Below are 21,468 nucleotides of genomic sequence, written 5' to 3' on the forward strand. Positions count from 1 at the left end.
GTACTTCTGGAATTTTGTCAGTTGTCTTCTGTTTCGCAGTTCCTTTGTTCCCTTATTCCTCTTGTGCTGTCTTCCTGGGTAATTCAATGATTTTTTGGTAGTGGTATGCTTTGGTTCCTTTCTCTTTACCTTTTGTGTTTCTACTGTAGGTTTTTGCTTTGTGGTTACCATGAGGCTTACATGTAATAATATTTTATAATTATAACAGTCTGTTTTAAACTAACCACACTTTTTTTCTTTTTTTTAACATTGATGTTTTGTTGATTTACAATATTAGTTTCAGGTGTACAGCATAGTGGCTGAATATTTTTATTGATTATACTCCATTTAAAGTTGTTACAAAATAATGTCTGTATTTCTGTGTGCTGTACACTATATATATCCTTGTTGCTTATTTATTTGATACGTAGTAGTTTCTAACTCTTAATCCCATAAACCTATCTTGCCCCCTCCCCCTTCCCTCTCCCCACTGGTAACAACTGCTTTTGTTCTCTATATCTGTGCGTCTGTTTTTATTTTGTTATATACATCTGTGTTATTTTTTTTAGATTCCAGGATTCCACATATAATTAATAACATGGAGTCTTTATCTCTCTCTGACTTATTTCATTAAGCACAATACCCTCTAGGGCCATTGTTGCAAATGGCAGAATTTCATTCTTTTTTTATGGCTGAGTAATAATCCACTGTATGTGAGATACACACACACACACACACACCCCACATCTTTATCCATTTGTCTATTGATGGATACTGGGGTTGCTCCCTATCTTGGTTGTTATTCACAACTTAACTTTGATTCCATACAAATCCTCTTCACTTTTACTTTTCTCCCCCTTTGCATTATTTCTTCAAATATTCTTTATGTCTGTTCTTTTTTCCTTCTGGGAGTCTCATAAGTATCTATCTAGGCTGGATAGTGTTCCATAGGTCTCTTACACTCAGTGTATTTTTATTCATTCTTGTTTTTCTTTCTGTTCCTCTGATTGGATAATCTCAATTGATGTATAGTTTCTGTCTTTATTGATAGTCTTAATTTCATGAGATATTATTCTTATACTTTCTTTTAGATTTTTAGACATGATTTTTTTAGTTATTTGAACATATTCAAAATAATTGACTTAAAGTCTGTGATATGTAGTGGCTCAACATCTTAGCATTCTCAGGGACAGATTCTCTTGGCTGCTTTTTTTCTGTATATAGACCATATATTTACATCTCTCTTTTCATCTTTTATAATTTTTTGTTGAGAACTGGACATATCTAAATAATATGTACCAACTCTTTTTTTTTTTTTTTGCGATACGCGGGCCTCTCACTGTTGTGCCCTCTCCCATTGCAGAGCACAGGCTCTGGATGCGCAGACCCAGTGGCCATGGCTCCGTGGCCCAGCCGCTCCGTGGCATGTGGGACCGGGGCACAGCAAGTGGACTCTCAACCACTGCGCCAACAGGGAAGTCTGTGTAGCAACTCTTGAAATCAGATTTTCCTCCTTCCCCAGGGATTGTTGTGTTTGCTGTTTGTTTAGTGACTTATTGGAACTAATTCTGTAAAATTGGTATTCTTTGTTATATATATGACCACTGAGGTCTCTGCTTGGTCAGCTTAGTGGTCAGCTACTAATTAGACAGAATTTTCCTTAAATGCCTAAACCAGTAAATCTCCCAGCGTGTGGCTAGGGGCTCTTTGTATGTGTGGCGGCCTGGCTTCAAGTCTTAGGCAGTTTACAACTGTGTGTTAGATTCATTTCCTGCTTTTGCATTCTCAGGGTCAGCCAGAAGTAAGAGTTTTGGGCCTTCTTAAGTTTTTTCTGGGCATGTGCACAGCCCTCCATATACGTATGACCTTCTAGATTCATAGGAATATGTTAAAACTTTTCAAAACCCCTTATGGACACAGTCAGCTCAGACTGCCATAACAGAATAACAGATACTGAAATTTATTATTCACAGTTCTGGAGGCTAGACGTCTCAGGTCAAGGTCCAGCAGGGTTGGTTTCTGGTGAGGATTCTCTTCCTGGCTTGTACATGGCTGCCTTCTTGTTATGTCCTTACTTGACCTTTCCTCGGTGCTTGTGTGTGAGTGTGAGTGGAGAAAGAGGGAGTGACAGAGTATACACACACACACACACACACACACACACACACACACACACACACACACACACACACACACGAAGGGGATGAGTGGGGGGAGATGATGGATCTGTGATGTCCCTTCTTAGAAAGACACTAATCCTGTCAGATCAGGGCCCTACCTTATGACTGCATTTAACCTTAATTAGTTCCACACTGGAAATTATACCTTCAACATGTGACTTTTCAGGGGACATAAACATTCAGTCACGACAATATCTCTTTCCCTAGCTATTCTTTTTAAGTTTTTTTAACCTGCTTCTTGTTTGCTTTATCCCTTCTTTACTGTCTTGGGCAGCTTCAGTGTTAAGTAATTGCTTATTGTTTTGAATAAATGCCCTCTTCTGAGGCTGTTCACACTGGGCAACCTTTGAGTCAGGTCAGATAAACCCCTGCTAGCTGGGTTTCCAGGAAACTGCCAGACAGGTCAAATAATGACCGTTTCTTGATAATGTTGCTCCACAACTGTTCTGTCTCCTCCAGTGGATGTAGCTGCTCGTACCTGCCTGTGATTGCAGGGTTGATGGATTTCAAGACTACTGAGGAGGAGAGGAGAGGAGAGGAGGATCTAAGTAGGAGCAGCTAGTGTCCCAAAGCTTACTATTGTTAAGATGCCACCAATATTTTTGAGTCAGTGCTCCCTAGATTATTGCAAGCCTTTGGCTGATTTCTAGAATTCTGAAAAAGTTGATTTTTGATAATTTTTTCTAATATTCTCATTGCTTTTGTGGAGAAGAATTTTTGAAGTAGTTCTTAGTCTGCCATTTGCAATGACTTCACCTCTCCCTCATCTTTTAAAATGGTTTTTCTACTTTCATTTTTTTCTTTTTCTTTTTTTAAATGCATATATTTCATCTTCATTTTGAGGGCTTTTTGCTTTTTATTTATTTATTTATTTTTGGCTGCACTGGGTCTTAGCTGCAGCATGCAGGATCTTCTAGTTTCTGGCATGTGGACTTCTTAGTTGCGGCATGCAGACTTCTCAGTTGCAGTGTGTGGACTCTTAGTTGTGGCGTGTGAACTCTTAGTTGTGGCATGCATGTGGGATCTAGTTCCCCCGCTGGGGATTGAACCTGGGCCCCCTGCATTGAGAGCACAGTCTTACCCACCTGACCACCAGGAAAGTCCCTCATTTTTTTCTTTTTAAGCATTTTTTTTCTTTTTATGGTGGTGGTATTTTTTTTTCCTGTTTATATTACTATTCTGGCAGTGATTCTAGTATTGCATAAGGTCATTAATAGTACACTGGATCGAGTTTATGTTAAATTAAGGAACTTCTGTAGTTTAAAAAAAAAGTACCCTTAGATGACCAATTTTGTTTTAAATAAGGAAGCCTAAGAGCATTATTCACCTCTCTCTTCATCCTTCCCTGCCCCCTCTATCCCCCCGTATGTATATATATATGTTTTAACATGTGTACCTATTTACCATATACCTGTATATTACCTTTAATGATGAGATTTGACTTTCCTCTCTGTTAGTTTGAGAAATGTTTGTCCAACAGCAAATTTTGATGTTATTATTGTTTATCATATTGCCATTTCAACATTTAGAAAATAATCATCATAATTCTCTCGTTTGTAGTGTCTTAATTACTTGAACTTTTTCCCCTTAGGTGTAATGTTTACAAAGTAATAATAAAGAGTCACACTTCTTTTTCTTTTTTTTTTTAGAATCTCAAAATGTGGATTTTGTTTGTAGTGTTCTTGTGGTGGCTGATCAGCTTCTCATATCTCGATTGAAAGAGATTTGTGAAGTGGCATTAAGTGAAAAACGTGAGTTTTTGCATTAGAATCTTAGTGTGTTTTCAGGTTGATCCAGGATTTACTGTATTTTATTGACTTTCTGATGCAGTTTATGGTAAAATGCATGTTTTTGTATCATTAAAAATATCAAGACATTTAAACTGTTTCGTGTCATCGTTTGTAAGCACATCCTTATCATAGAGATGTTAATATGTGAAAACATGAACATCTTAGAATTGAAATACATTAATTTTTTTGGAAATGCCATAAAAGCTTGAGTAATAAAGATGGCATGAAATTTATTTTGGAATCTGAAAGATGAGAGTTTGAAAGCAGAAATTTTTTACCCTTGCCCTGGTCTGTAAGTCTACACTTAGCTACCCTGCTATTTGCTGGAATTTTTATGTAACTATCCCATCCCGTTAATATATTTGATCAAAGACTTCTCTTTTCTCTCAGATTCTTATTTTTCTCTCTCTGTTCATTAGTTCCATTAATTGCATGGCTGTCATCCTAACACTCAACTTTGGAACCCAAAATTATTTTTTGTTATTTTATTTTTACACCCAAATTGCAGCTGTCAGAATTGATTAATCTTAACTGTGTTGATCACATTTCCCCTCCCTTTTTATTCTCATTGTCGCTGTGCTAGTTGAGATCACTGTTATCCATCCCTTCTGTGTAGTGTCATAGTAGTCTTTTAAGTCCTGTCTTTTCTAACTTCTTCTTTAATCTTTCTGTAGGAAGGAGTTAATGTCTTCCCTTGTTCATATATTTTTAATCGCTTACTCTGGGATAAAGGTTAAATTTCCTCACCCTGATATAAAAGTTTCTTGGCTTTCTAATCTTATCTTTGTTCTCTTTCTTTGCCTCTTCAGGAAGTGTGAAGGGATTTCCTGTCAAATTTTTCTAATTTGTACTTCTAATAGTTTGTCTTAGCTCTGGAGTCTTATTTACTCACTTTTCTTGAGCTCTGTGGAGTATCTTCTCCTTGAACAACTCTAAAGTTTTTGTATGATCCATTTTTATTTCTGTGAAATGGGAGAATTTGGGTTCATCATTAGTTGAAACTTTAGGTTAGTCAAGAGTGAGGCAGCGATCATTATTGTCTGCATATTGTCTGCATATAATTTTTGACTGAGTTATAAGGGAGAAAGAACAAAGAGGTGGAGGAAGCCAGGTGTAGAAAATAGTTGTGTTCCTCTCTTGGCTGGGACTCAGAGTAAGTAAGAAAAAGAATGGAGGGGTTTGGGAAGCCAAAGTTACATGCTAGGTAAACCGAATATTCTGGGACAGTCTCTAGCAAAACACACTTCATAGGTAAAGTTAACAAGGATTGTAACAAAATCTAACATGTTTTGTACAGTATGCCAGATTCTGCACTGGCATGAACAATAATATGGTAAGATTTAAATGTACTTATTTTCTAAATACATAGTATTTGTATGTGTTTATATATGTAAATATACCCACATAAAGTCTGATAGATGACTCAACATAAATATATTTTGTAGAATGATCTGTTTCTCCTACTCCTAAGTATACTTTTTTAGTTTTATAGAAGAGAGAATGACTGTTCTGTGCTATATAAATGAAAAGGAATGTTATTTATCAGTGAAAGTTAAAAATATTCTGAAAAGGTTAGGTAGAAGATTGTCAATTTTTATATGTTTGCTTTTAGATGACACTGTAATGCACATTCTGTATTTTCTTTTGCTTAAAGTTTTACGTGTATTTATACTTCCTCTGAACAAGTCATTTAAAATTACTGTGGCATATTGGGATGCAAAATGAGTTATATATTTGCCCTAGTATAACTTATTTTTGGCAGGACACTACTTTGAATTTTCCTTCTTCTAAATGTTCAAACCTGACAACTTGAGAAATAAGTATATTTCATTTGCTGTAGTAACAATGCCTTTCATCTCATTTCGCATATCTTTTCCTTTGTAGTTACCCTTAAGAATGCTGCTATGCTACTGGAATTCGCAGCAATGTATAATGCTGAACAGTTGAAACTATCTTGTTTACAGTTTATAGGACTGAATATGGCAGCTTTACTTGAAGCAAGGTAGGTTAGATATATACAGGCTGTTGCAAAAGCACTTATTTATACATAATAACAAATATATTAGTAATTTAAAAGTGAATAACGGTAAATCCCAGCTTTGTAGAAAAAGTGAAAATGTAAGGGGATTTAATCATTCCATCAGTATTTGGATGCTTAATATATGCCAGCCATTGCTAAGATACTACCGGGAACAAATAAAGACAATATCCTTGCCCTCAGTGGTGCTTACATGCTGGTTGGAGGGTTGTGGGACAATATTATCACAAGTATATTTGTATATGTTTTCCTATCTCTTTGCTTGTTTAGGCTAATTTGTAACTATGCAGTTTTTACCTTGGCTTTTGGTAACTATCTGTAATACTAATTAAGGCAGCACTTAATTACTTCACATATATGCATGCATACAGTTTGTTACTGGTTGATTTCTGTTTTCTCTTTGTATTTATTCTCTTTTAAGATATTTCCTATTCTACATATTGATTCTTTGGTCAAACTTAGGCTGCAGCAGATGGCCTGAAAAAATTTAGTTGGTCTAGTTTATGGCAAGCTGATATGTGTGTTGAAGCTTTCATGGTGATGAAATTTTCTTAAGAAAAATGACACATTTCATGTGAAAAAAAATCAGCTAAATATATGTATCCTGTTTTATAAGCTAATATTTCATGCTATATTGATGTTTACCTGGATGGAAAGAATTTGAAAAATGCTAATGATTTAGGAGTCATAGACATTTTAGAATTAGAGGAATCTTGGGAAATTTAATCCCATTGTTTTCAACTATTTTAGCAGTGGAATTTTTTAATGAAATAAATTTACAGATTTATATTTTAGCATAAGGTCACACACAATTTTATTACATTTACTCACTATAAAGTCAGTGATGAGAAAAGTAAGTCTTTTAGGTCAGCACGGGAATTTCAGATTAGATTTCTTGGTGTCACTTGAATTTTTAAAGTCGGTGTCTAGTGTAATGCTGTATTTTGTTTTAATTGTAATAATAGCTAACACTGCCATAATAATAGTTATTAATAGTAATAACTAATAATAGTACTATAATAATAGTTACATAGTAATAGTAATAATGATAATTAATGGTATGTGCCAGGTGGCATTCTAAAAGTGTTGTATGGATTCACTTAATTTTCATGAAAACCTTACGAAGTAGATTCTGTTTATCTCCTCATATGAGGATGAGAAAACCTGTGAAACTTTTTTTGGCAAATAATCAAGAAAACCTTGATCCATAAAATTAATTATAAATGATAACAGTTTTTTGATAACTCACCTTTCAAAGTCAGGATGATGCTTAATGAGACTAATTCCAAAACATGTTTGAAATAAAAGTTTTCTGCCATTTTTAAAAGGTGAATCACTAACAGATTCTTAATAATTGCCATGTAGGGTTCAATTTAGAGAAAATTCTTTTGGCTATTTAATGCTTTGTTATTTTGTGAAAAATGCTTTCCAAATGCAAATTAATATCATGGGATATTATAGACAATGTCATTTCGAAATGCCCTCGTATTTCATTGTCAGAACCTGGCAGAGGTTTCAGAATACATTTATTTTTTTTGCTGACATTACATTAGTCATTCTAATCATAGCAATTTTTTCCCCTTTGCATTGCCAAATTAACTTGTTTAATTTGTCAGAAAAGAATCAACCACAGTGTGAAACAAGCCAGATCTATCTAAAATATGATATTGGAGGATGATGTGTCACATTACTATTGTTCCATTATTATGTTGTGACACGTTTGTCAGCTGAACTATTAAGGGTTGCACATGTGCTGCGGTGAATAATTTTACATGAGTAGACATTATAACTTGCATTAAAGGAAAGATTTATGTAAATTAACCATTCCTAGTCAAATATGTGTTTGCCAGAAGTGTAAATAAATACGCACAGAGATGTTAAGAAAACAGAGCTGCATCAAAACTGACGTAGCATCACAAGTAATTGTCTTCAAAATGTTAAAAAACTACTAGTATGGTACAGATTTGAATATGGTTGCTTTGTATTAGTTTTAAAAATAGTTTGAAGTACATTTTAGAATGTAAACTTTGATTTAAATTTTACTGATGCCTCAAAGTACCTCTTTGGAACCTGAGAGTTCCTTAAAATCTCCTTTGAATGCAATTGAACTAGTCCAGATGTTTTATTTTTTTAATTTTTAGATTTATTTTTATTTTTATTTTGGGCCGCGTTGGGCCTTTGTTGCTGCATGCAGGCTTTCTCTAATTGCGGCGAGCAGGGACTACTCCTCGTTGCAGAGCGTGGGCTTCTCATTGCGGTGGCTTCTTGTTGCAGAGCACGGGCTCTAGGCATGTGGGCTTCAGTAGTTGTGGCTCGCAGGCTCAGAAGTTGCAGCACATGGGCCCTAGACTGTGCGGGCTTCAGTAGTTGTGGCTTGTGGGCTCTAGAGCGCAGGCTCAGTAGTTGTGGCATGTGGGCTTAGTTGCTCCATGGCATGTGGGATCTTCCCAGATCAGGGATCGAACCTGTGTCCCCTGCATTTGCAGGCGGATTCTTAACCACTGCACCACCAGGGAAGTCCCCAAATGTCATTTTACACATGAAGACATTAAGGAATAGAGAGGGAAAGTGAGTTGCTCAAGGTCATGTAGGTAATTGGGAGCAGTGATAATTCTAGATAGAATGCAGGTGCCTGATAGTCCATTGTTCTGTCAATATAATACTCCTTCTATAGTAAAGATTATATTTGTGGAAAATGAAAGTTGAATACTTGCTATTATGATAGAAAATATTTTTCTATCACTTATAAGAGTTGCTTGAGTTTTATTCAGTATGTTTGTCTAATATGTTTGCTGTTTATGGGAAATATATAACTACACATATTTCCGAAAAGAATTTGTTGCAGCTGGCATATTAATGCTTTAAAAAAATATTCCTTATTCAACAATATAAGATGTCTCTGCATATTTTAAAAGTCTTTACAGGTATTAAACTTGAGTGTTAAGATAGAATTTTATATCTTATTATTTAGGTCTCTTGATGTTTTAAGTGACGGTGTTTTGAAGGATCTTTCTGTGTTTTACCGAAAAATGGTAAGGTTTATGTTTTTGTCAATTACAATATCAACTAAAGCAGTATATTTGGTCAGACTTCTCAATGGAACACTTTCCTAATGAATTCTGATTCATTAGGATCTTTTAAAAATGAGGACATAAGATTTCTTTACAAGCTCTACAGGTAAACATGATAATAAAAATTGAAGGTATTTAATGATAAAATTAATATCTATTTAAATTTCTTTATAAATGAAAGTTATTGAATGCTTTGGGGTCTTTTGTTATTTATTTACTAAAGATCAGGGCAGTGTAAGAATATGGATTTTAATGATTTTATTTTTATTGAGGTAACATTGATTTATAACACTATGGAAGTTTCATGTGTACATTATCATATTTCTACTTCTGTATACCCTACAGCTTGCTCCCCACCAAAAATTTAACTTCTATCTGTCAGCATATAGTTGATCCCCTTTATCTATTTCACTTCCCCCCTCCTCTTCTCCCTCTGGTAACTACTACTCTATTCTCTGCATCCACATGTTTGGGTTTTTTTTTTTGTTTAGTTCATTTATTTTTGTTTCTTTATTAGTGTTGTATCTTCCATCTATGAGTGAAATCATACAGTATTTGTCTTTCTCCATCTGACTTATTTCACTTAGCATAATATCCTCATGGTCCATCTATGTTGTTGCAAATGGCAAGGTTTCATCTTTTTTCATTGTTGAGTAGTATTCCATTGTGTGTATATGTGTGTGTGTGTGTGTGTGTGTGTGTGTGTGTGTATTTATATATACATACACATATACTACATTTTCTTATCCATTCATCTCTTGATGGGCACTTAGGTTGTTTCCATATATTGGCTATTGCACATAATGCCGCAGTGAACGGGGAGCATATATCTTTTCAAATAAGTGTTTTTGTATTCTTTGGATGAATACCCAGAAATGGGATAGCTGGGTATCTTATGGTAGTGTATTCTTAATTTTTTTAGGAATCTCCATACTGTCTTCTGTAATGACTGTCCCAATTTACAGTCTCACCAACAGCGTATGAGGGTTCTCTTTTCTCCACATCCTTGCCAACACATGGTATTTCTTGTCATTTTGACCCTAGCCATTCTGACAGGTGTACAGTGATATCTCAGTGTGGTTTTGATTTGCATTTCCCTGATAATTAGTGTTGCTGAACATCTTTTCATCTGACTGTTTGCCATCTATATGTCTTCTTTGAAAAAATATGTATTCAACACCTCTGTCCGTTTTTTAATCAGGTAATTTTGTTGTTGTTGAGTTGTATGAGTTATTTTAGGATATATGATTTACAAATATCTCCTCCCATTTGGTAGGTTGTCTGTTTGTTTTATTGATAGTTTCCTTTGCTGTGCAGAAGCTTTTTAGTGTGGTGTCATCCCATTTATTTTTGCTTTTATTTTCCTTGACACTGAGGAGGCATATTTTAAAAGATATTGCTATGACTGATATCAAAGAGCATACCACCTGTGTTTTCTTTCAGGAGTTTTATGGTTTCAGGTCTTACACTCAAGCCTTTAATCTACTTTGACTTAATTTTTGTGTATATTGTGAGATAATGGTCTAATATAATTTTTTGGCATGTGGCTGTCCAGTTTTCCCAGCACTGTTTATTGAAGAGACTGTCCTTTCTCCATTGTGTATTCTTTGCTCCTCTGTTGTAAATTAATTGTCCATGTATGCAGGTGTTTTTTTCTGGGCTTTCAATTCTGTTTAGAGATCTTTGCATCTGTTTTTCTGCCAATACCATGCCATTTTGACTACAATGGCTTTGTAATATAGTTTGAAATCAGGAAATATGATACCTCCAGCTTTGTTCTTTTTCTCAGCATTGCTTTGACTATTCAGGGTCTTTTGTGGTTCCATATAAATTCTAGAATTTTTTGATCTATTTCTGTGAAAAATATTCTTGGGATTTTGATAGGGATTGTATTGAATTAGATTGCTTTAGGTAATATGGACATTTTGATAATGTTAATTCTTCTAATCCTTGAGCCTGGCATATCTTTCCATTTATTTGTGTCAGATTTTTGGTAGAATCTTCAGGGTTTTCTGTGTATATAAAAATCATGCCATGTGCAGATAGTGACAGTTTTACTTCTTCTTTTCCAATTTGGATGTCTTTATTTATATTTTCTTGCCTAATTGCTCTGGCTAGCACTTCCAATACTGTGTTGAATAAGAGTGGTGAGATTGAGTATCCTTGTCTTATTCCTGATCTTAGAGGGATAGCTTTTACTACTTCACCATTGAGTATGTTAGCTGTGGGTTTGTCACATATCATCCCTTCTACACCATTCTGTCAAGAGTTTTTATCATAAATTGGTGTTGAATATTGTCAAATGTTTTTTCTGCATCTATTGAGATGATCACATGACTTTTGTTCATTTTGTGAATGTGTTGTATCATGTTGATTGATTTGAGGATGTTGAACCCTCCTTACATCCCTGGTATAAGTCCCACTTGATCATGTTGTATGATCGTTTTGATGTAGTTTTTAATTCGTTTTGCTAATATGTTGTTGAGGATTTTTGCAACTGCAGCCATCAGAGATACTGGCCTGTGATTTTCTTTCTTTGTGTTGTCTTTGTCTTGTTTTGGTATCAGGGTGATATTGACCTTGTAAAATGAGTTAGGAAGCATTCCCTCCTTTTCAATTTTTTGGAATAGTTTTAGTATAGATATTAAATCTTCTTTGAATATTGGTAGAATTCACCTGTGAAGCATTCTGGTCCTGGACCTATGTTTTTTGGGAGCTTTTTGATTACTGTTTCAATCTCTGTACTAGTGATTGGTCTATTCAGATTTTCTATTCATGATTCAGCCCTGGAAGGTTGTATGATTCTAAGAATTTGTCCATTTCTTCTAGCTTGTCCAATTTTTGTATTCTCTTATAATCCTTTATATTTCTGTAGTATCTATTGTTTTTTCCTCTTTCATTTTTTATCAGGGCTTCTCTCTTTTTTTTCTTAGTGAATCTAGCTAATGGTTTGTCAGTTTTGTTTATCTTTTCAAAGAACTGACTCTTAGTTTCATTTATCTTTTCAAAGAACCAACTCTTAGTTTCATTCATCTTTTCTTCTGTCTTCTCTGATCTTTATATTTCCTTCTTTCTACTGACTTTGGGCTTTGTTTGTTCTTCTTTTTCTAGTACCTTTAGGTTTAAGTTTTTCTTGTTTCCTGAGGTAAGCCTTTATCACTACAAACTCTTAATAACTGCTTTTGCTGTTTTCCATAGATTTTGGTATATTGTATTTTCATTTCCATTTGTCTTTAGGTAAATTTTTGTTTCTCCTTTGATTTCTTCAGTGACCCAATTGTTGTTCTGTAGTATATTGTCCATCTTTACATATCTGTCATTTTCCAGTGTTCTTGTTCTTGATTTCTAGTTTCTTATAGCATTGTGATCGGAAAAGATGTTTGATAGAATTTCAGTCTTCTTAAATCTATATTGAGACTTCTTTTGTGTCCCGATTTATGGCCTATCCTTGAGAAAGTTCCATGAGCATTTGAGAAGAATGTGTGTTTTGCTGCATTGTTCTGTTTAAATCTGTTAAATATATCTGATCTAACATTTCAGTTAAGGCCACTGTTTCCTTGTTGACTTTCTGTCTGGATGATCTATCTGTTGATGTAAGTGGGGTGTTAAATGTCTCCTACAATTATTTTGTTTCTGCCAGTTCCCTCGCTTTGGGTATCTGTCTATTAGTAATCATGTATATTTTGGTGCTCTTACGTTAAGTACATATACATTAATCACTTTTATGTCTTCTTGATGAGTTGTCCTCTTTATATGCTGACCATTTTTTGTCTCTTGTTACCTTTTTGGCTTGAAGTCTATTTTGTCTGGTATGAGGATGGCTACAGTTGCTTTCTTTTGGCAGCCGTTTGCTTGGAGTATCATCTTCCATCTGAGGTGCGTTTCCTGGAAGCAGCATTTGGTTGAGTCTTGTGTTTTAATGCATCCAGCCACTCTGTGTCTTTTGACTGATGAATTCAGTCAATTTACATTCAGGGGGATTAGTGATAGATGAGGATGTAATCCTGAAATTTTGTGTTTTGTGTTTTGGTTGCTTGATATCTCTATTGTTTTTTTTTTTTCCTTCTGTTTCTGTGTGTTATTTTGGTTTGGAGGTTTTCTGTGGTATTTTTCTTAGTTTCTTCTTTTATTATGTTTCATGTCTCTGCTCTGTAACATAAAGTTTTGTGGTTGCCCTGAGCTTTGTATAAAACATCTCACAGATAAAATAGTCTTTTTTCTGCTGATAGTATGTTATCTTCATTTACCTGTATGAGTTTTTTTCATCCCCTTTTATGTTTTTGTTTTCTCACAATTATCCCTTTTGATGTTGTGAGTTTGCTTCCAAACAGAAATAGCTTATAGTTATTTTTCTGCTTTCTTTTTTCCCTCCCTTTAACCTTTATGCTCTCATAGAGTTGCAATTTTCTGGTTGTTTTATCATCTTGCTCAGAGTTTTGTGTCCGTTTGTCTTTTTGTTTCTGTTAGAAGTGCTGTTCAGCATGTCTTGTTAGGAAGGTGGTGTGTTGATGAACTCCCTCAGCTTCTGTTTGAGAAAGTCTTTATCTCTCCTTCATATTTGAACAATGTCTTTGCTGGATAGAGTATTCTTGGCTGACGGTTTTTATCTTTTTGTATTCTGAGATTGTCATTTCACTCCCTCCTGGCCTGTTGGGTTTCTGCTGAGACATCTGCTGCTAGCCTAGTGGAGGTTCCTTTGTAGGCCACCAAGCTTTTTTTTTTTTTTTTTCCTTTCTGGCCACGCCATGTGGCTTGCAGGATCTTAGTTCCCCGACCAGGAATCAAACCTGTGCCCTGGCAGTGAAAGCACTGAGTCCTAACCACTGGGCCACCAGGGAATTCCCAGCTACCATCCTTTTTCTTGGCTGCCTTTAAAAATCTTTGTCATTGACTTTTTTTTTTTTTTTGCCGTACGCGGGCCTCTCACTGTGGTGGCCTCTCCCGTTGCGGTGCACAGGCTCCGGACGCGCAGGCTCAGCGGCCACGGCTCACGGGCCCAGCCGCTCCGCGGCACGTGGCATCTTCCCGGACCGGGGCACGAACCCGTGTCCCCTGCATCGGCAGGCGGACTCTCAACCACTGCGCCACCAGGGAAGCCCCTGTCATTGACTTTTGACAATTTTAATATTTATTATGTGTCTTGGAGAAGGTCGTTTTGCATTGAGGTAATTGGTGGTTCTTTTAATTTCATGGACTTGTGTGTCCAGTTGCTTTTCCAGCTTTGGGATGTTCTCAGATATTATTTCTTTAAATAAAATCTCTTCTGCCTTCTCCCTCTCTTCTCCTTCTGGGTTACTCATTACCCTAATATTTTCCTTCCTAAATGAGTTGGGTAGGTCTTGTGAAATTTCCTCACTTTTTAAATATTCTGTTTCTCTTCTGCTTGTATCATGTCAAGATTTCTACCTTTGAGCTTGCTAATTCTCTCTTCCATATGATCTGTTCTATTTCCATTTCTTTCTAGTTCATTCTTCATCTCATTTATTGCGTTCAACTCCAGCGTTTGTTTGGTTCTTTTTTAGAGTTTCGGTCTCTTTGGTAAAGTATTTCTTCTGTTCATTAATTTTATTCCTGAGCTCATTAAACCACCTTTCTGACTTCTTATAGCTTATTGAGTTCCTTCATGACAGCTATTTTGAATTCTCTGTCAGTTAGACTGAAATATTCTGTGACTTAATTTCTGGAGAACTGTTATTTTCTTTTTGTGGTCGAGTGTTATTGTGGTTGTACATGGTACTTGAATTAAATTGTTCCTCTGCAGGTGCATTTGAAGTTAATGACAGGTTAGAAGTTAGAGTCCTTTCTTTTGCTTTCCAGTAGGTGGCACTCTAACACAGGTTTGTTTTCTCTTACCTGAACTGGCTCTGATTATATGTGCTAGCTGGCACTTTGCAGCCTCCATGGGCTCTGTAAGAGGCGTGCTTCTGTGCCTTCATTATTGCTTCTTGTGCCTCCCAGGTCCTTACTGCCTTTCTTCTGCCAGAGCTACTCTCGTCATCGGGATGCTGGGCTCTTCCCAAGTCTGTGGGATTCCTTGAGGAACACTCTTGGCGTGGGGGGAGGAGGATCGTGGGGGTGTCGGGAGCCAGGGTTGCACAGGTGCCTGTACTGTGTCTGATATTGTATAAGGTTCTTGGGCTTCCACCACTGCTGATGGTGGGGGATGGCGGCGGGTCCCAGGGCCCACTTCCACTGCTACCGGGCCACCTGTGGTCGCGAGCACCCCCCGTTCAGGATGCCAGAGGTGTAAGTGCACCACCTCACGTGCTGGCACTGGGTCTCCCGAAGCCGTGGGCTCAGCTACCATGCTTAGAGGCCCGGGAGTGCAGGCACAGACGCCGCTCTTTCATCTGTCCTGCCCCTCTCCTCTATGTGTTCCAGCCTACCCACCTTTGGATGTACAAATGTGTCGAATTCTCTGGTGTCCCAGTGTGTTGGGCAGAGGCAACTCTGTTGAGCTCTGGATGTTTTACTGGTTGTAGATTGAAGGGGAGACAGAAAGGTAGCTGATGTCTTTCCTCTACAAATTTTGTATTTAAAAAGTGACATCTTTTTTTCTATAGATTCCAGCAATGGATAGAAGAGTCATTACACCTTATCAAGATGGACCGGATATTAGCTATTTGGATGTAGAAGATGGAGATATCTTTTTGAAAGAAGAAATAAATATGGAACAAAATTATTCGTAAGCTCTTTTTTTTTTTTTCCTTCCTTTTCTCCTTCCCCCATCCCGAATCTTGGACACTGTTGACATTTTTATATTAATATGGAAAGAAAATTTGAGAAACCTAACATAAAAAATAGGTATTTATGTTCACTTTTAGCCTTGATATAATAAGAAGTAAATGCATAGTTAATATTTGCAGATATAACAAAGTTAAGTATAAACACAAAAGGAATGTAGCCTTCTGGTTAAATATGTTAGGTTGAATAAGTGCACTTATCTTAACTACCTTTCCAAACCCTGCTGCGATTATAGTAAAGACATAAAAAGGCATATTGCACTAGAGCAGAGAGAACAGGAACGGAGTATATGGCAGTCAGGAGATGTTAACAGTTTTGGAAGTTGGAAAGTGGTTGCCGAGCAGTAATAACTTAGAACAGAAAAAACTGAAACAGAATTCTGGAAAGGCTTAAGCATTACAGGTACTAGGTTTACGGAGACCAGTGTAAGTGGTTGGATTTGGAAAAGAGCATTTTTTTTTTTTTTTTTTTGAGAATTTTTCAAAGAGCATGGATGTATTCCTGAACCAAGTCATTGATTGCCCCTCCGCCATCTTGGCAGAAGACGAGAGATTTGCCTTTTGGAGAGGGTGAGCCAAGGGGAGTTCATCAGCCATTCTTCTAGATCCCTCTCTATAGAGAACCCTACTCGTTCAAGAGATACGGCCCACAGTGACTGGCGTTTGGGAGTCCTGCAATAAAATATCCCAGGTTCTACACAGTCTCCCCGTTGACCATTTAATAAGTCCTGCTTAGAGTTTCCAGCCTGCATTTTAGGCTAATTTATCAGCTGGTTATAGAATTACTTTCCTTCTGTTTGGTAAATGACCTGTTAAAATAAAATCTTCGGATGTTCAAGTCATTTACTACATATATGTGTGAGTGTATATGTATGTATGAGTATAATTGTAGCTCACTGAAAAGCTGCTCTTGGTTCCAGAAATTCTTTTTAACCTCTTTTCTAGAGTTTGGTGGTAGCCACGGGAATACTTGAGGTTTATAAACATCTGACTTGGATGTATGACATGTTATTACATTAAAAATTATAATAAAATGAGTAACATTGACGTAAATACATTATCCTTCACAAAATAGTATTCACAGCTGACCTGTGTTACTATGGGTGAATTATGTAGTGAGATCTATGGTTTTTAGGTGAAATAAGACTGTTGTAGTCCTCATAGATAATGTTATTTTCTCTTTCCTGATTAATAATAATTCAAGGAATTAAGCAGCCCCTGAAATACTTTAAAAATTATCACCAAATATTTCTAGTTCCAGATCATAGATTATAGTAGCTTGTGTGTGAACATGTACAGTATTTTACTTTTCAAAGTATTTCCTTATGTACCATCTTGTTTCTAACTTTCACAGAAATGCTAGGATTAGAACAAGTAGATAGTATCGCACTGGAGTTTGCTGGAATTGAGTAACTTGCTCTGCGCCACTTGGATAAATGGGACTAGAACCTATGTGTTCGTTTGTGTTTTCTGTTTGACCAAAATACATAGTTCTTCTCCTGTTTCATCTGTAACTTAATTTTTTAAAAACGACTTTTAATGTTTGCATTTTTCCTAGGGAAAGTGTGTTCAAGAAGACAAAAACGAAAGCAAGAAAGAAGCCACGTAAGCGGTCGGATAGTTCTGGAGGTTATAACCTTTCAGATATCATTCAGAGTCCACCATCTACAGGTTAGTGGAAAATATTTTAGGGTATATTTTCTGATCTAATCTTTCATGTCTCTGTTCCTTATCTAATTCATTTAACATGTATTAAATACTATTATATGCCATCTGCTGGGGCTACAGAAATAGAAAATAGTCCTTGTCTTAGGGAGGCCACAGAAAATGATAATATATTGTGATAAGTACTCTGGTCGACATTTGCTCTGTGAGCACAGAAGGGGCACCGAAACTAGTCTGAGAAGATCAGGGCGCATCTGTTAGAGGAAAGTGATACCTGAGCTGGATCTTGAAGAGTGAAGAGAACTTAGCCAAGAAAAGGAGGCAGATGGACATGCTAAGAGAACGGGTCAGTATGTTTCAAGCCTAGAGGCAGTAGAAAGACTGCAGGTTTGTTGTGCATAGCTCAGCCATAACGGGTAGGTGCAGATAGGAGATAGGTTGGAGAGGGTCAGATTTTGGAGGGTGTTATACGCCAAACTAAGGAATTTGGACTTTAATCGGAGGCTACAGGTAGCTATTGATGGATTTTTTAAGGCAGGGTGTGACTGGATAAGGTTTATGTTTTTAGAAAGACCACTCTGTCTAGTGGCATAGAGGGTTAGAGGTGGGCAAAACATTGCAGAGATACTATTAACATGTGCGTTCAGTTCATATGTGTCAGTGCTTCAAGTGAGATGCCACGTGGGATTCCATCCATGCGTGTTAAGGAGGTATAATCCAGGAGTAAAATACAACATGTTTTATATCTAGGCATTATGTGAGCCTGTTTGAAAGTAAGGTTATATAGTTTCTCTAAAATTTTTTTTCACAGTTTTTAATTTTGAAAATCTTTAAGTTACTAAAAAGGTGAAAGAAAAATACCATGAACACCTGTGTACCCATTATCCAGATCTATTGTTAACCTCTTACCACGTTTGCTTTTTCTTGCAGGCTTTGTCTTGCGTTCTCTGTTCCCTCATCCTCCAAACATTCTACACACACACTTTTTTTTTAACCTGATCCATTTGGAACTAAGCTGTAGACATGACATTTTCCCCCCAAGGTTAATATGAATCTCCTAAGCATAAGGGAGATACAACCCTTACTCTATACAACCACAATACCATTATCACATCGAAAGGCAGTTAACATAAATTAATATTATCTAGCGCTGTAGTCTATGCCCACATTTCCCTAATTGTCCAAACATGTTTTTATAGCCTTTTCTGCTTTAACATTAAGAAAAAAAAAAATCTAATGTCCTATCAGGGTTGACATTGCCTTTGCTTCTTAATGTCTTTTTAGTCTCTTAAGTAGAACAGCACCACCACACCTTTCTGTTTTGTTTTGTGTTCAGAAGTTGAGGCCAGTGGTATTGTAGACTGTCCCACATTCTGGATTCATCTGATTAGATCCAGATTCAGTGACCTAAATTTTAACAGTTTCTTTAGATAAAAATTTGAAGTGTAACCAATGAACAACGGCAGCACAGCATGGCTTTCAGAAATAGTTGGTGTGTCTACAGCGGTAAGACAAGCTGGTGCAGTTTCTATCTGCAGTGTTTTCACAGTCAGTCAGCCTTATACAGGCAACTGTGAAAAGTACGAATGAGGTATTTGACATGTTTGATAAATAAATAACGTGAAGAATAGTCATTTTAGATAACACACGAGATATTAAAAAAGAAAGCTAATATACCTAAATTGATTGATAAGTATTGAAGATAGGTCTATAGGTCTTTTCTCATTTGCTGCATATCCTGATTCCTATTTTAGGACCTTTTTTTTTTTTTTTTTTTTTGCGGTATGCGGGCCTCTCACTGCTGTGGCCTCTCCCGTTGCGGAGCACAGGCTCCGGACGCACAGGCTCAGCGGCCACGGCTCACGGGCTTAGTTGCTCCGCGGCACGTGGGATCTTCCCGGACCAGGGCACGAACCCGTGTCTCCTGCATCGGCAGGCGGACTCTCAACCACTGCGCCACCAGGGAAGCCCCAGGACCTTTTTAAAGTTTAAATTCTGTGATTTTGCATCCTCTGTGTTATATGAATTACCCGTTGTCCTTAGAAGGAGGCATTGGTGGATTGACGGCAGGATGAATAAACGGATACACAGTCGTGGAGCTAGTGATTTTCCAAATGCCTAAAAGCTTTATGGAAAAAGCAGATATTTGGTTTGTTTTAAAGGATGTTATTGATAGCACATGGTTAAGAGTCTTAGCATTTCGGAGCTGGAAGAGACCTTAGTTAATGAATTAATTTACACCCCTTCCTTTACACTTGAGGAAACAAGCTCAGAAAACTTTGAAGTGATTTCAGGTCATAGCAGCCAGAGGTAGAATTTATTTTCTTGATTCCTGTTCGGTATTCTTCCTGCTATACTACTTCTGTGGCCAAAGCAAAAAATGATTGAAAGGTTAAATTTAACTGGGGCCCAAAGTTACCTATTCTGGGAGAAAATCTGAGTATGAAGCTAATTTCATCAAAGGACAGTTGTGTGAAGGCTTAACGTTTGTTTGTGTTGCTCCTTAGAGTTAGAAGTCATTCTGTGAAAATGTTTTTTTATCAAAAATAATTGTTGGCCACTTTTATCGTCTTCTTTATTTATTAGATTTGTTTCTCATTGACTTTGGGAGCATCCCAGTATTAAATATACTCTCTCATATAAAAATTTGCTACTCTTAAAAATATTTAAAACATTGTGGGGGAGAAAAGTTTGAATGTTATTTCCAAATTGTATTTTAGCAATAACAACAAAAAAGGCACATATCTTGTCAGGGTGATTTACTTTTTTTTATTTTTTATTTTTTTATTTTTGGCTGCGTTGGGTCTTCGTTGCTGCGCGCAGGCTTTCTCTAGTTGCGGTGAGCGGGGGCTACTCTTTGTTGAAGTGCACTGGCTTCTCATTGCGGTGGTTTCTTATGTTGTGGAGCATGGGCTCTAGGCGCCTGGGCTTCGGTAGTTGTGGCTCGCAGGCTCTAGAGCGCAGGGTCAGTAGTTGTGGCGCACGGGCTTAGTTGCTCCGCAGCATGTGGGTTCTTCGCAGACCAGGGATTGAACTCGTGTCCCCTGCATTGGCAGGCAGATTCTTAACCACTGCGCCACCAGGGAAGCCCAGGGTGATTTACTTTTAAAGAGAACAACACTTGGGCTTCCCTGGTGGCTCAGTGATTGAGAGTCCGCCTGCCGATGCAGGGGACACGGGCTCGTGCCCCGGTCCGGTAGGATCCCACGTGCCGCGGAGCGTCTGGGCCCGTGAGCTGTGGCCACTGAGCCTGCGCGTCCGGAGCCTGTGCTCCGCAATGGGAGAGGCCACAGCAGTGAGAGGCCCGCGTACTGCAAAAAAAAAGAAAAAGAAAAAAGAGAACAGCACTTACTGAATTTATGAGATATGTTTTATAATGTATTTATTTTGCCATTGTACTACATTTAAAATATGTGGAAATAAACACATGAACCTAAGCAAAAGTTGTTATTTTTTTTTTTTACTCTGTTTATGCTTGAAATGACTGATTTGCTAATGAGCCAGGATACCAGATGTAGCAGGGAGACAGGTATTTAGCTTGCCTAAGAGAACAAATGGTATATACATTTCATAACAACTTATTCTTTAGGTGATAAGCTAACTGAAAATAGCTCTCAATTCACAGATATTTTGCAGAAGGAAAAACCCTCCAACAGGCCCCAGTAGGCTTCAGCAAAGCCTCTGCTCCCTCGCCAGTCTGCTGGCTTAGATGAGTGGCAGAGAGGTTATAACGCTTCTCCCACACAGACTGGGACTAACCCCCCTTTGCATAGGTGGGAAAGGGGAGGGGTCTAGAGATTATTGATTTTGTCTTGCTGTCTTATCTTTATGGGGAAAAAATGTTCTGCGGCACTTTTTAAATTAGATACCAAATAATTATCTTCCTCAGGTTTATTGCTTAATTGGTGTGTAATTAAAATGAATAAAACTGTTGTTTTAAAATTCTCCACTTCAGTTTTTCACTTCAACTGATTTCTTTCTTCAGTTAGCTTGAATTATTAA

The 21,468-nt window shown here is 37.1% G+C and overlaps 1 protein-coding gene across 7 annotated transcripts in view; it reads left to right on the forward strand.

The window, feature by feature from the left end:
- The window catches only part of IBTK (inhibitor of Bruton tyrosine kinase), a 98,704-nt gene that overhangs the window by 39,866 nt on the left and 37,370 nt on the right, over positions 1-21,468 (forward strand). For all 7 annotated transcript variants that reach the window (XR_010836156.1, XR_010836157.1, XM_059083740.2 and 4 more), the window contains exons 17-21: positions 3,809-3,910; positions 5,834-5,951; positions 8,959-9,019; positions 15,622-15,743; positions 17,360-17,472. Coding sequence is in view for 5 of the 7 variants with exons in the window: in XM_059083740.2 (XP_058939723.1) it covers positions 3,809-3,910; positions 5,834-5,951; positions 8,959-9,019; positions 15,622-15,743; positions 17,360-17,472 (516 nt within the window). In the remaining 2 variants the exon portion in view is untranslated. The remainder of the gene's footprint in view (positions 1-3,808; positions 3,911-5,833; positions 5,952-8,958; positions 9,020-15,621; positions 15,744-17,359; positions 17,473-21,468) is intronic.

Source organism: Kogia breviceps, chromosome 13 (genome assembly GCF_026419965.1).
Source record: "Kogia breviceps isolate mKogBre1 chromosome 13, mKogBre1 haplotype 1, whole genome shotgun sequence".
NCBI classification, from domain to species: Eukaryota; Metazoa; Chordata; class Mammalia; order Artiodactyla; family Physeteridae; genus Kogia; species Kogia breviceps.